The 14065-nt window shown below is 39.3% G+C and overlaps 1 protein-coding gene across 6 annotated transcripts in view; it reads left to right on the top strand.

Annotated features, from left to right (window-relative positions):
• The window catches only part of NALCN (sodium leak channel, non-selective), a 274410-nt gene that overhangs the window by 197132 nt on the left and 63213 nt on the right, over positions 1–14065 (top strand). For all 6 annotated transcript variants that reach the window (XM_067016966.1, XM_059042399.2, XM_067016967.1 and 3 more), the window contains one exon: positions 11528–11601. In XM_067016966.1, coding sequence (XP_066873067.1) covers positions 11528–11601 — 74 coding nt within the window. The remainder of the gene's footprint in view (positions 1–11527; positions 11602–14065) is intronic.

Genomic DNA, 14065 nt, shown 5'->3' with positions numbered 1-14065 from the left:
GGAAACCCAAAACAGAGAATTCCACCCAATGAGTTTCAGTGGTAAGGATTTAAGGGAAGTAGGAATCGAGGAGAAAGCAGTCAGGTATCTGTATTTTTAAATATGGCAAGCCTTTTTCATTTTTCTTAAGAAACCCCAAAGCCACTTAAAAACAAAAATACACAAACACACGAGAAAAATCCTGAACAGAGACCACACCACTGTTAGTTCCCCTGATGAAGTATTTTTCGGGAAGCCCTTGCAGATTTCTTTTACATACCAGTTGCCTTTGGAAATGCGACAGCAAGGTCCTTCACCCTGCGTGTAGAAACTCTCCTGGCCCCCTGCACACAGAGGCTGTTTTCCTCAAAGAGTAGTAAGAAATCAAAAGAAAAAGAGAGGCTGGCTTTTGGTGATTCTCATAATGTGAACAAAGGAGCAATAAAATAAAAGTTTTCTCTTAACGACTACCTGTCAGGAAGAAACTTCTGACACCCTCTATACTAGAGGGACTCACTTTTCTCTTGCCAGGGAAAACACTGAGTCCCCGGGAACCTGGACATCACAGGTTAAGGGGAAAACCTGACAACAAAAGCCAGGAGGGGTGGAGGTGGAGTTGTTTGATGAAGCAATGTGGAAACACAAAAGCACATGTTAGGCAAGATTTGCTCAAGTAAATACCCTGGCTTTGAACAACTGTAAGGAATTCCCATGGCAACCTCACTCTGCAGAGACCATGTTCTTAAAAATAGACCTGTCTGATTACCTTCATCACATAGTTTAAAATACCTGTCCTTCTCTGTAAGCAATGAGCAAACAAAACTGTAACATCTTTAAAGCCGTTGCGTGGTTTGCTCAGATCCTAAAGGAAAAAGACAGCAAACAGTGTGGTCCCTCTTTTCCCTTGGCGTGTCCTTCCAAACCACACAGAAAAGGCATTCCCAAGTGCCAATTCCCACATCTCTTTCCCTTTCCACTACCCTACACCCCCGTGGGCATCTTCAAGGGGTCCCCTTTCCTCCTGATTAAAGGATAAACAAACCTGCAGATCTTCAGAGGAGTCTTACTAGTTTCCAAGCAGAAGGGAATCGGGCAGTGGTTTTCTACTCATTTTTCCCTCTGTATTATTGGAATTCAACCCTCAATTCCTTAAGTAGAGTGATTACATAAACTGAGATGTGAACTTGGCTTTCCAGTAACCCTGTTAATAAAAGCAGCTCACTCTGTCCTCAAGTGAATCATCTCACCAACGTCAAGGTTTCCACTGTGGTTGGATCTAAGGACTCTCTCTGTCTCTGACGGACCTCCCTGGCCTTTCTGCCCTGCTGTCTTTACTGGGGAGCCACTCCTGGGGTCAGAATCTGCCGTGTCTGGGGAACATGAGGGCCCATCACAGAGTCACATCAGCGTGAGACAGATGGAGAGGTGAGGGCTGTCCCGGGCTGTCCCAGTCACTCCCTTGTATCCCTGCACTTCTCTTACCTGTCTCTTTTCTGCTAAACACATAGAAAGTTCCATAGTAAGCCTTCATAATTAATAGCTAAATTAATAGTGTACAAAATGAGGAGGAAAACAAAAAAAGTAATTACTGTGTTTTGTTTACCCTTTACATTTCCATAAGTCTTCAGCAGTCACTCAGTCATTCAACAAACATTCATGGAACACCTGTTATTCGTCTGGCGCTCTTCTGGGCTATGGGGATTCAACAGTGAGTGAGATGTGAACTATGCCCTTTAGAATCTTTTAGTCTAATGGGGAGAAACACGTGTGAATGGATGAAAGTAAAAACTATTACAGGAGCATGAGACAGAACCCCCTAAGTCCTTCCTGCAGGAGAAGGAAGACTGAGCCACAGAGGACAAATTGCTCCAAGCAGGGAGGGAAACATGTGAAAAACATGGACAGCATGATCTCCTTAATGTAGCTGATTGTGAGAAGCAGAATAGAATAGTCATTAAGACCAGTAACTGATTACATGATGTAGGTTCCAACCTCATTTAGAAACAGAGATAATTCTTATTTTTTTTTTTTAATTCTTATTTTTAAGGCTTGCTGTGAGAATTAAATAATATATGTTAAATGCTTAGCATTGCACCTGGCATAGCATATGATATGTGCCTATCAAACCAGATAAGAAAAGTGACCTTAGGGACTTACCTGACTGTCCAGTGGTTACGACTCGATGCTTTCACTGCCTGGGCCCGGGGTCAATCCCTGGTTGAGAAACTAAGATCCTGCAAGCTACACGGCACAGCCAAAAAAAAAAAAAGAGAAAAAAAAGTTACTTTAATTAAACCATGCCATGAAGTCAGATTCAGCAAAGAGACATATTCATCAATCCAGAAAAATTACTTTAACTTAAATTAACCTTCAGATGTAACAGTCTACGTGAGCATAATATATTAGTTACTGATTTATTTTCCTTACTGCCCATGAGCCTGATTTTCTTTCAGTCTGATTTTTTGAAAGGGGATTTTTTTTTTTTTTTTTTTTTTTTTTTTTTTTTTTTTGCGGTACGCGGGACTCTCACTGTCGTGGCCTCTCCCGTTGCGGAGCACAGGCTCCGGACGCGCAGGCGCAGCGGCCATGGCTCACGGGCCCAGCCGCTCCGCGGCACGTGGGATCTTCCCGGACCGGGGCACGAACCCGCGTCCCCTGCATCGGCAGGCGGACTCTCAACCACTGCGCCACCGGGGAAGCCCCTTAGTCTGATTTTTGATATTTCAGTTGCAACCCCCGTGCCTACCTAGTGTCTTAGCCTCAAGAAGTAAATTAAATTGTTCTGGAAGGGTTAACTGTTCACAAAGCCTTGTTGATTGTCATACAGCATTTTATAATTTTCTGCATAATCATAGAGTATTTGATGGTTTGTTCCAGTAACTCCACATGTAGCAAGTTGCTCAGCCTGATCTATAATTTCCAGGATGAACGTTAACTCACTTTAAAAAGAGAGAATAGCCTGTTTTCATCTTTGGGGCTTTCACTCTTCTGAAAGAATTTTCTAAAATAATAGCTTAGCATCTCTGCAGTGCCCTTCAGGACACATCTCTAGGAGAAGAGTGGCAGATTACACGTTACTACTGCTAACCCGAAGCTGTATCGCAAAAATACAAAGTAGTGTGGTCCCAGGGAGGGAAGAAGTGTGTCCATCAAACCCAGTATGAAAACCCTACCACTTCCCTCTTTAGCATACAAATGCTTTAGTAGATAACTGATTGCCCACTTAATCACAGTAATAATGGAGATGCATCATTTAAATGACAACTGTTTTTCCATTTTTATTGATCTTTGCAGTACGTTTGTGAGCTCAGATTAAAATATGGCTGCATTTATGTGCACAGTCTTCATTTGACAATCATTTCTAGAGGACTTTTATATGCAGTGTGCTGGGTTATGGGCTAAAAACACATTTTGCTGCTTTCAACTAACACGAGAGTAGGAATTCCCTATCAATGATATTTTTTTCAGAATATTTAACTGTGTGATCATTTTTAGTTTGGAATTATATGTAATTTGTTTGTATTCCTTAGGTGCACATTTATCGGGGGTCAAAAGTAAATCAGTCTAGGGTTAAGCATCTTTTATACATAATATCGAAGGCTTTTGATCAAGTGTTTTCGGTACAGTCTCCAAAACAGGTCTGGGAGAGCTGAGGTTGCAGCTAAACCTATCTTTGAAATTTACATTTTGCTCTACTTTTTAAACATGCTTCCCCTTTGAGTATAGTCGTACTTATAAATTGTATTTTCCATTAAGTCTCAATGTCTAATAGTTGGTGCTTCTTCTGACATTCTTGTTCTTTGGATCTGAAGTTCAAATACACTTGAATTGTAATTGGAGACCAATAGCTGCTCCTTGTACTATCAGAGTGCCATGGATTTTAAATTCACAAACAGCTGCTTGGTTAAAAGCATCTGGCATTTTCTCCCAGAATTGTAAATCCACTCATCTTTTTTTAATCTCTGCAGATTTTCAGCCTTTGTCTTTCTGTTTATATGGACTATAACCACAAAGTCGTTTTGTTTTTTACTTGTAGAATCTAAATCTCCCTATAGCATGTCTTGTATTTTATTACCAGTTAGCACTGTATATAAACATATCTAATTTTTTTCTGTAATTGAAGATAATGTTTTCCCCTCATGCTTTGCCTCATCCGTTATTATACTAGTTTAGCTGAGATATAAGTTGTTGGAGATTTTGACCAACTCTGCAATGACAAGCATTAGTGACTAAAGCACAGTCGTAAAATTCAAGTGCCAAAAAGCCAAGCCAATGAAGTTTCCAATCATTTAGTTTCTAGTTTTACAAGACTGTCCTATATCTCAAGTGAATAGAGGCATTTCAAAATAAGCAGTCCTCCTTTGTACTTTTTACCTGCTTCCCATCTGTTATTTTAAGGATTCACTTCATAAGAAAAAAAAAAAAAAGGTAGAACACAGAGCTATCTTTAATATTAAGAAATGTATTCATTCTTTCAATATATTTCAGAAATGAACTATACACAGTGCTAGACCGGAGGAAAATGTAGTGGACAAGGAATATACCATCCTTATCATATGGAGCTTATGATCTAGTGGAATTCACAGAAAGACAAAAAGATGTTTCACACACAGAGCAGGGACTGACATGTATGGGGTGCCCTGCACCCCAAAGGAAGAGTAAAGATTTGGGAGGTTTGTGTGTGTGTGTGTGTGTGTGCACATGTCTGTACATGCACTTCTACACGTACATCTTTATATATTTTTTTAACTTTCCTGCCTGGTATTTTCTCAGGATTCAGAATTTATGATGTTGAAATAACTTAAGATCAGAAGTCTTGACCCATCATCTAAAACTCCCTTTTTACAAAAGTCACATTCTAAGACATGTTTCAAACCTTCCTAACACACCTTCCTAATACAATGGTATTCACCTTTATATACATTGTAATAGGACTATTTTAATCTTGCTGCCACCAACACTAATCACATTTTTAAAATTCTTTCTTTCTAAGCATGATGTCAATTCTGCAAAAAGTTTATTTTATGAAAACATCTTGCCATGCACAGGATCTGTCATATGCACTTTGGGATTAATTTTCAGTTCACAGGTGCATGAGAAATTCAAATACAGATAAATGAGGTACCACCTTCAACCTGTGTAATTTTAAGTAATTGCTCCGTTCCAATTACTGTGTTTTATGTGGGAGACTTATTCAATAAAGTGGCTCGTATAATAATTACACTATACCTTTCCAGCAGAAATGGCATTCATCAAGCCTTGTTCACTGGACCATGGTTTGGGGCTTAATGGTCGTATGTTTTTATAAATTCTCTCCCATTTAATATCAATCTGTTAATATTTTCAAAGTGAAAAAGGAAAATAAGGCCTCTCAAACTTTTTCCCCCTTAGCAACAGAAATGTACTGTTAACAACTCCAAATCAGAAAAGTTAGTTCAATATTTATAATGTTTGTGGTTTTCTTTCTCAAATAAATATTAATGACTTCATTTTGAAGGTCACCAGAGTGGAAGATGATTCTTTAGATTTAAGCATGGAGCATCCCAAAGGAATCTAATATTCCCTGATAGGTTTGTGGTTACTCCCAGGTGATTGAATAAATTGAATTAATGTTCTGGTTAACTAAAAGTTGTGATGGATCCCTGATTTTAAGGATTCAATAAATGTAAAATATAAATCTTATAAACCATCCTGGCTCTAATGGGTTAGAAAGGTCATTGATCTCTTTTCATGCTTTAGCATTGTTCTTCTGAAAATCAATTATGGATATATAGAACAAAGAAAAAAATTGGCTAGTTTAGATTTTGTATTAGGAGTTGGGAGAAGTAAGAGCATGTTATATGTGCAAACCAAATTTTCCAAGTCAAGCAGACAATGTTTTATTACAGTATAGCTTGGAAAATTCTTTTTTCATACTTCTTTTTTTAATACTGCTTTGTTAAATACTTTTAAAATACTGTGACATTTTACATAGACATCATAATGTAGTGAAAAGCTGTACAATCCAGAACTCTAATCATAATTCTGCAATTTATTATCTGGGTAACTTTAGACAACCTAATTTCTATGAACCTCAGATTTCCCATCTGTAAAAAAGAGGTAATAATACTACCTGTGAAGATTAATTTGAAGATTAAATTTAAAATGTGTAATATAGTACCTCAACACATGATCAGACAGCCGAGGAAATGAATAAGGATTTAGAGGATTTGAAATATGCAGTTTACCAGTTTCATGTTATGGCCATTTATACAATTCTTCATTCAATGACTAAAGAATATACATTCTGATTCAAGAACACATGAATGATTTATAGAACATGACCACTTACTACACCACAAAGGAATTCTGAATATAAACCGGATCAGTATCTTAGAGAAAGAATTATTTGACCAACATAAAATTAGAAACCAAATAACAACCACAAAAATCACCTACACATTTAAAAATTTTAAAACCACTTCCAAATAACTGAGGGAGTATAGAAGACACCACAATGGAAATAAAAAGTATCTAGAACTGAAAAATAATGAACATAATATATGTCAAACTTATGAGAAGTAGCTAAAGGCATTTTTAGAGGGAAAATCATAGCCTTGAATGCATATTTAATAAAAGAATAAATGTTGACATTAATCTTCCAAGTATTCAACTCAGGTCATTAGAAAAATATCGACCAACAAAGCACTAAAACAGCAGGAAGAAAGAGATAATAAAGATAAAAACAGATTTTTTTCTCTGAATTAAACATTTTGCAAATTACATTTGTAATTAAATCTAAATGCCTTTTGGTGTGACATGTCTTATTTTCTGTGAACTTTTGTCACTGCTTTATCTTAGCTCAGGCAAATGCATCACTGCAAAATGCCATCCCTTGCTCTATTTCATTAATAATGCTTAACATAAGTGTACTTCTTTTGCAAAGGGAAAGTTTCATGAAGCAGTTTATTGATCGCCAGCAACAGGACACTTGCTGCCTCTTAGGAAGCCCATCATAGGGGCTCTATCCTCATGACCTCATCTGAACCTAACTGCCTTCCAAAGGCTCCTCTCCTAATATCATCACACTGGGGTTAGGGCTTCAACATATGAATTTTGGGGGAACACAAACATTCAGTCAATAATGCACAGCACTGTAGGGAAGAAACCAAGGTTAGCTGCAGGGCATCAAATGTTTCCGGGAACAGGCAAACACCCTCTTCCCTCTACACTAAAGACAAACATCCAGGGGACTTCCCTGGCAGTCCAGTGGTTAAGACTCCATGCCCCCAATGCAGGGGGCCCAGGTTCGATCCCTGGTCAGGGAACTAAGATCCCACATACCGCAACTAAGCCCGTGTGCCACAACTAGAGAAGCCCGCAGCCAAAAATTAATTAATTAATTAAAGAAACAGAAGAACATCCAGGAGTGGAATCAAAAATAACAACAGTGAGTGGGCTTCCCTGGTGGCGCAGTGGTTGAGAATCTGCCTGCCAATGCAGGGGACGCGGGTTTGAGCCCTGGTCCAGGAAGATCCCACATGCCACGGAGCAGCTAGGCCCGTGAGCCACAACTACTGAGCCTACGCGTCTGGAGCCTGTACTCCGCAACAAGAGAGGCCGCGATAGTGAGAGGCCCGCACACCGCGATGAAGAGTGGCCCCCGCTTGCCACAACTAGAGAAAGCCCTCGCACAGAAATGAAGACCCAACACAGCAAAACTAAATTAATTAATTAATAAACTCCTACCCCCAACCTCTAAGAATAAATAAATAAATACATAAAAATAACAGGAGTGATAAAGGAAAGAGCAGATCCAGATAAAATTGGTAGTGTCAGGGGGGAGTGAAAACAGAGCCAGGAAATCCCAGAAAGAAAGCTGCCACATTTGATCCCTGTATTCTAACAGAAGGGGAAGCTCTGAAGTTAGGAGAGAAATACTGGAAATGCAGGAAAACAAATTTTGCATGAAAATGAGCAACCGAAAATCATCAAAGTCAAGTTCCCTACAAAAGTTACAAGAAAAAGAGAATCAGGAAGGGAATGCTATCCTATAGACAGGTAAAGAATCAAGCATGTATCTTGCCTTCTCCTTATGAATTGAACTACTGAGTAACCAAATAACACATGTGGGGAGGTGCCTCATTATAAAAGTAATCCAACTAGTAAATGAGAAAGAAATGACAGTTTTACAAACTGGGTGAATCAGTCATCTAAGCAACGAATATCAATACTGTTAACACATCACAAAAAGAGGGACAACCAGACATGTGCATTCTGATGAAACTCAGAATCCAGTTGCCAATCTGCAGAAAGTACAGAGGACAGAAGAACATGGTGAACTATACCATGAATTACACTTAGCAAAATCCAGGCTCCAGGAAGCTGTGGGTCAAATGGCCCTGGGTCTTCAACTGTAAGGGGGGAAAAAAGAGGAAGCTGTAGATTAAAGCACCTAAAGGCGGTGTCAGAAATTTGACTAGACCCCTCCGTTGCTATGCGCTTCGGCTCCAATGTATTCAACCACTGATAACTATGCAAAGTGATTTGAAGTTCCAGGGTCTTGAATTCTATGTTCAAGTGCACGATTCTGGGACGATCTTTTAAATTAAAATTTTAAGACTTAAAAAAAAAATCACTTATGTATTGTTTGAACATTTAAATTTAATGTATTTGTTTTTGATTATTAATTCAGTCACGGAACAGTTATCTTGTGGAGCTGAATGAATCAGATTTACAAATATAAAACCACCCAAAGAAAGAGGCTTTTCCACTAATCTTTTATTTTTTTCAATTCAAATGCTCTGTAAATATGTCACCCATACCCTTCTTTTTACGTCCTGCATTTCTGATAGGTTTATATCCAGAATGAACAGTTACACCTTTCATAAACTGTAATTCCTTAAGTGCTTTGATTGATCATTTCAGGTCCTGTCAGTATCTTCTGGAGCCAGTAGAGGGCACTGGAGAGCAGTGTAGCTGCTGCTGTCGGCTGAAAGAACTGTGCAAAGCTTTACTAAAGAAATAGGAGAACTAGATAGTCACTACAGCCCTTCTTTATTTACCAGCAGAAAGAACAGTTTCTAAATACATATCAAGGCTATCAGATACAGGTAGGTAGGTAGATAGATTAGGTAGAGAGATAGCTATAGATATCTCCTTTCTTCTTTCAAGAATATCCCAAACCTGAATTGAAGTTATGCTATTACAGTGTTTATTCTTCTACTTATTCTGTTGTTAGTTACAAAAGCAGTTTTCAAGGACTCCTTGGCATATAATGTTTATATATGGCATATATATATGCCATATATATGCCATTATATATGCCATTATATATAATGGCATATTCTGTTTTACCTGGTTCAAGTTTAGGACAAAGGAGATTTGGAAGCCCTTTAGAAACCATGTGCAAGAAGTAATTTGGAAACAATACAACACACGTTGCCCCCAGTGTCTGCAAAGGTTTTTCCCAGCGTGAAGAACACTTTTTAAGTGTCAGCTGCCCAATTACAGGGGCAGAAGCCGGGTGACTGAGTTCAGACCATCACCTTACACTAGAGGAAAGACTGCTAAGGCCTGTCTTTGTCCTTTGAAGATGAAGCAAGCGTGGGATCCACAGTTCTCTCCTGAAACTTGCCTTCCCGGGGCCTCTGTAGCCCTTTCATAACTGCGGAGCACTTTGAGCTGAGCCTTCTGTCTCCAAAGTGACTCTGAGCAATGTTCCTCGGGAGGTGTGCTGTCACCTCAGGGAGGTTCAATCTGCGCACAAAGTCACTCGTCAGCAGAGGAGAGAGGATGTAAGAAGGTTTCATGATTCGATCATGGTAAACAGCCTTTCTGTGTGTTACCCTGAAAATATAATTTCAAAAAAAAAAAAAAAGAGAGAGACTTGCACTGTTGTTTCCTCATCTGCACATTAATTTATTCTTCCAAGGGCTCTCGTGAACAGTGAAACCAGCTCAGTTTTTCATTATTGGAAAACAAGAGTGTACTGCCTCTCCTCACACGAGGGAGGTTGCCAGTGTGTGCAGCGATCCCTGCCCTTCGCTACAGATTTGCTGTGAAATAGGAAAGCCCTCTTGCTAGTGATGCTGCTGTGTAGGTTGTCAGCTGTGGTGTGATGGCCAGCTCTTCCCCGGCTCTGGCAATGTGGCCACACGGGTTGACATTACAGCATTCGTCTATAGGTTTGCTCGCAGATTGGAGCTCTGTGACTTTGTACCTCGAGTTACCCATCTCGTGTTCAAGAGAAGCTGGTCTGTTTTTTCTGAATACAGAGTTATTCTGTCTCCTGCTTGAGTTTCCTCCCTCAGCTTCGTTTGAAAGTGTTTCCTCCATTCTCCTTGCTGAAAGGACCGCCTAGCTCAGCACTTGCACAGGTGGTTTGCACCAAGTTAATCTGCCCTGTGCACATTTCCAGCTTTAGTCCTTCACCCACTGCTTCCTTCGCTTGTAGCAATCTTAACTATCCTCCAAGGCCCAATACGACTCCTTCTTCTTCAATCAAGTCTTTGCTAACTATTTGAGACACACCTAGTTCTCCCCGACCCAGAGCCCTACAGCCCCCCTTATCTTTTCTGTGGTGCATAGCACCTAGCATTTTACTAGCTACTGTACCCTGCTTTTTACTGATAATCTCATGAGTCTCCAAGAGTCACTAAAATCGTACTAAGTGCTCAGGAAATCTAGTCTAATCTATTGATCAAAATGAACGGGACATTGTCCAAGTATCTGAGGTCTGCAGCTACACTTCCTAGTTATTGAATCTTCCCAGGCTGTTGTTGTCCCTCTCTTCTTTCTCTGCCCTTTTCCTGCCCACCCTGGATCCCTGCACACCTGTCACCAATCTTACTTCTGTAACTATCAAGCAGGACAGAGATGAGTCTGTGGAGTGTATCTTCTGGTTTGTAGCCAGCCTCCAGGATTTTTTTTTTCTTAGTCCTTTTTCCTGGGTTAATTTCATCGTCAATTTCATCATCGCCAAGGAGGAAGAAACCTTGAAAGTTTGTCTCATTTTTCTCTATGTCTATAGGCGAAACAATTCTTAAACTCATCATTCAGATTAGTATTGGGTCCCAGAATCATTTGTAATGTGGATTAGACAACATTTTACTAAACGACGGCGATAAGGGTCCAGTAGTCATGGTAACATTAAATTCTTTGGAAACTGAAAACCCTATTCGGATGTAAGGAGACATTACTACCAGTGAGCATAGCCAGTGTGTCGCCCCCAAAGCTGTGACACGTGGCCTCACAAGCTTGTTTGCAGCTCTAGTCAAATAAAAGTAAAGATAGAAATTAAAATTAAACGATAGAATCATATGATGAAAAAAAATTCATGTGTATTGTTTTCATAGTGTTATCTGTTTTGTGTGTGTAATGATTTGTCAGTATATTTCCCCATTCACTTTTTTTTAACATCTTTATTGGAGTATAATTGCTTTACAATGTTGTGCTAGTTTCTGCTTTATAACAAAGTGAATCAGCTGTACGTATATATATATATCCCCATATCTCCTCCCTCTCCGCTTTACATTCTGAAACTAAAGTCACACTCATGATTTTACAGCTTCGCAAGTCTGTCTTCAGCATCAGGGCAAGGAACCTTCTAGAAAAGGAGACCGCAGTCACTAAAATTTTAAGGTAACATCGTTTAACACTGATACATATTTAAATACAAATAGGATTAAGTTAAGCAAAAAGGAGCTTTTTTTAAAATAATGAACTAATTTTCTGAGTATCAGTATATACTTTCTGCTACAGAATAGGTTTGGGTAACTATGTACTTAAAAATAATGTCAAACACATCATTATCATCTCTCCTGAAAAAATAATATTTTATTAGCTCAATCAGCCATTTTTTCTCTTTCATGCACTTAAACATAAATTATAAGTATAAACATTTCCAGAAAGATGAAAATAACTTCTATTTTTACAGATTTTGTCTTTTGTGATCTCTAAAAGACAAATCACAATCTAAGGGAAAAATGGTAAAAGGGAAAGCTTTTTAATTTATTAAAAATAAATATATTTAAAATCTATAAAATCAAAAGCATATCCATTTTAGAATGCTTATAAAATAAGCATAAGCACATAATTTTAATGCTACTTTCTCAAATCTGCCTTGAAGTATCAGAAAGGAAAATTAAGCTAGCTACTTAAGGGTATTTTATAAGACTATGTTTTAATATAAAGTAACATGATCATTATAAAAATGCATAAGTATTTGGAATATAATTTCTTGGTTCCTGTATTACATAGACATGTATAAGAAATACACCTAAATATTGGAGCTGGAGGTGGAATGGCTGACAAGGTGAATAGATAAATTCATAGTAGGAAGCCCTGTCCAAACTGTGCTAAAGGGAAGGAGTTTGATTCTCTTCTACTCCACCTGAGTTATTAAGAGGAGTCGTGAAAGCATTTTGCCAGAATCTCTATCACTATAATTTGGATAACTGGAATGAAGAAATAAGGCTAATAGATATGATTTGAGAAACTATTTTGACTTTGTAACACTACCTGAAATTTGTATGCCAGAAACAATCCTAACTCATCGAGACAGGATTCTGTGTATTTATTCTTTATGTTGATGATCATGCGTACAGTTGAGTGTGTGTTGGAGTCCCTTCTATGAGACGAGAATAAATATTTCTAGGGATTAGATATTATCACCGAAGAATATGATGAGATGAAACGGAAAGGCCTCATTGAAATAGAGAAAGGAAAGCTTCTAAGCAAATGTAACCACCTGTGAACCAACTTCACTTTGCTTCCAACTGGCTCAATCCTGGCGTTACCATCAGATAACACCACGAGGCCGGCCTCAAACACTACGTGGTCCTCCAGGTTCTTTATCCAGATGGAATTGTACTAGACACGTTCATGGCACAGTCAGTCCCTAGGGTCTTGAAGACTCTCCCTGCTCACACAAAACAGGTCATGAGCTGGGTGCTGGATTTCTGGTTCACCCCCAGGAACCAGAAACCACCCACGAGGAGATCCTAATATCCAGAGTCTACCTGCCAAATTAGGAATCAAGTGACCTTACTGACCTGCCCAGAATAAGTTTCCAGAAGGTGCCCTAGAGGTTCCCAGAGACCTTCAGAGCAGAGGCAGACAGGGACCCTTGGAAGGAGGTGACCTCCATACACCCCCGTTCCTATGAACTCTTTCTTAAACTTGCTCTTCCACTTTCCCTTTTCCACCACCTTTCCTACTCGCCTTCTCCCAGTTTACAAAAGAAAGCTGAAGCTCTAGGGTGCACTGATCTGAGATGTCCAGCCCTCTGGGTGGCCAAACACAGGGGCTGTTCCCGCGTGGCTTTCCCAGGACGAGGGCCCCATTGGCAGCACCTTATTGTCCATCCAAGCAACAGATTTTTGGAAAACTTCCTTCCTGGAATTCATCTGCCGTAGCGTTAGGCCTTAGCAGTACATGGATGTCACAAGGGCCTGTGTTAACATGTTATTTGAATTGAAAAATAACAATCAGACTTCTGACAGATTCGCTGACTCGTTTGGCAATAAAAACTAACTTTGTGGTTGTGCAGGGTCATAACATTGAATGGATTGGATGGATGAGACTCCCCAGTATTTTCTCAAAGTTATATTAAAGCACATAAACAATAATGCTAGAAAAGTACATCCTTTACTGCTAATTGACATTATGAATGGAACATTTAGTTCTTGATTTTTTTAAGTACAGAAGTGGTTTTAAAAAGAGAAAATTGATGAGTACCTGAGCAGAAACAACAACAACTAAAAGAGAAAAAAAAAAAAAAGAGAGGAGAAGAGAAATTAAAAAGAAAAGGGAAACATTTACAGTCACCTGGGGCCAATGGTTCCAGTAGCCCTACACAAATCGGAGCGGGAGGAAGGTTTCCTGCGCTCTCCTCCCACCGACCCAGGCCTCCCCTTTCTCTCCGTTAAGGAAGTTTTGCCAGGTGACTTAGAAGCGGAAAGACAAATACTATATGATGTCACTTACATGTGAAATCTAAGAACAAAGTCAAACTCCTAGAAACAGAGCGGAGATGGGGGATTGCCGGGGGCTGGGAGGCAGGAGAGACGAGGGGATGTTGGTCAAAGGACACACGCTCCCAGTT

This window comes from Kogia breviceps, chromosome 16 (genome assembly GCF_026419965.1).
Source record: "Kogia breviceps isolate mKogBre1 chromosome 16, mKogBre1 haplotype 1, whole genome shotgun sequence".
Lineage (NCBI taxonomy): Eukaryota > Metazoa > Chordata > Mammalia > Artiodactyla > Physeteridae > Kogia > Kogia breviceps.
This window is presented reverse-complemented; position numbering and strand designations above follow the sequence as displayed.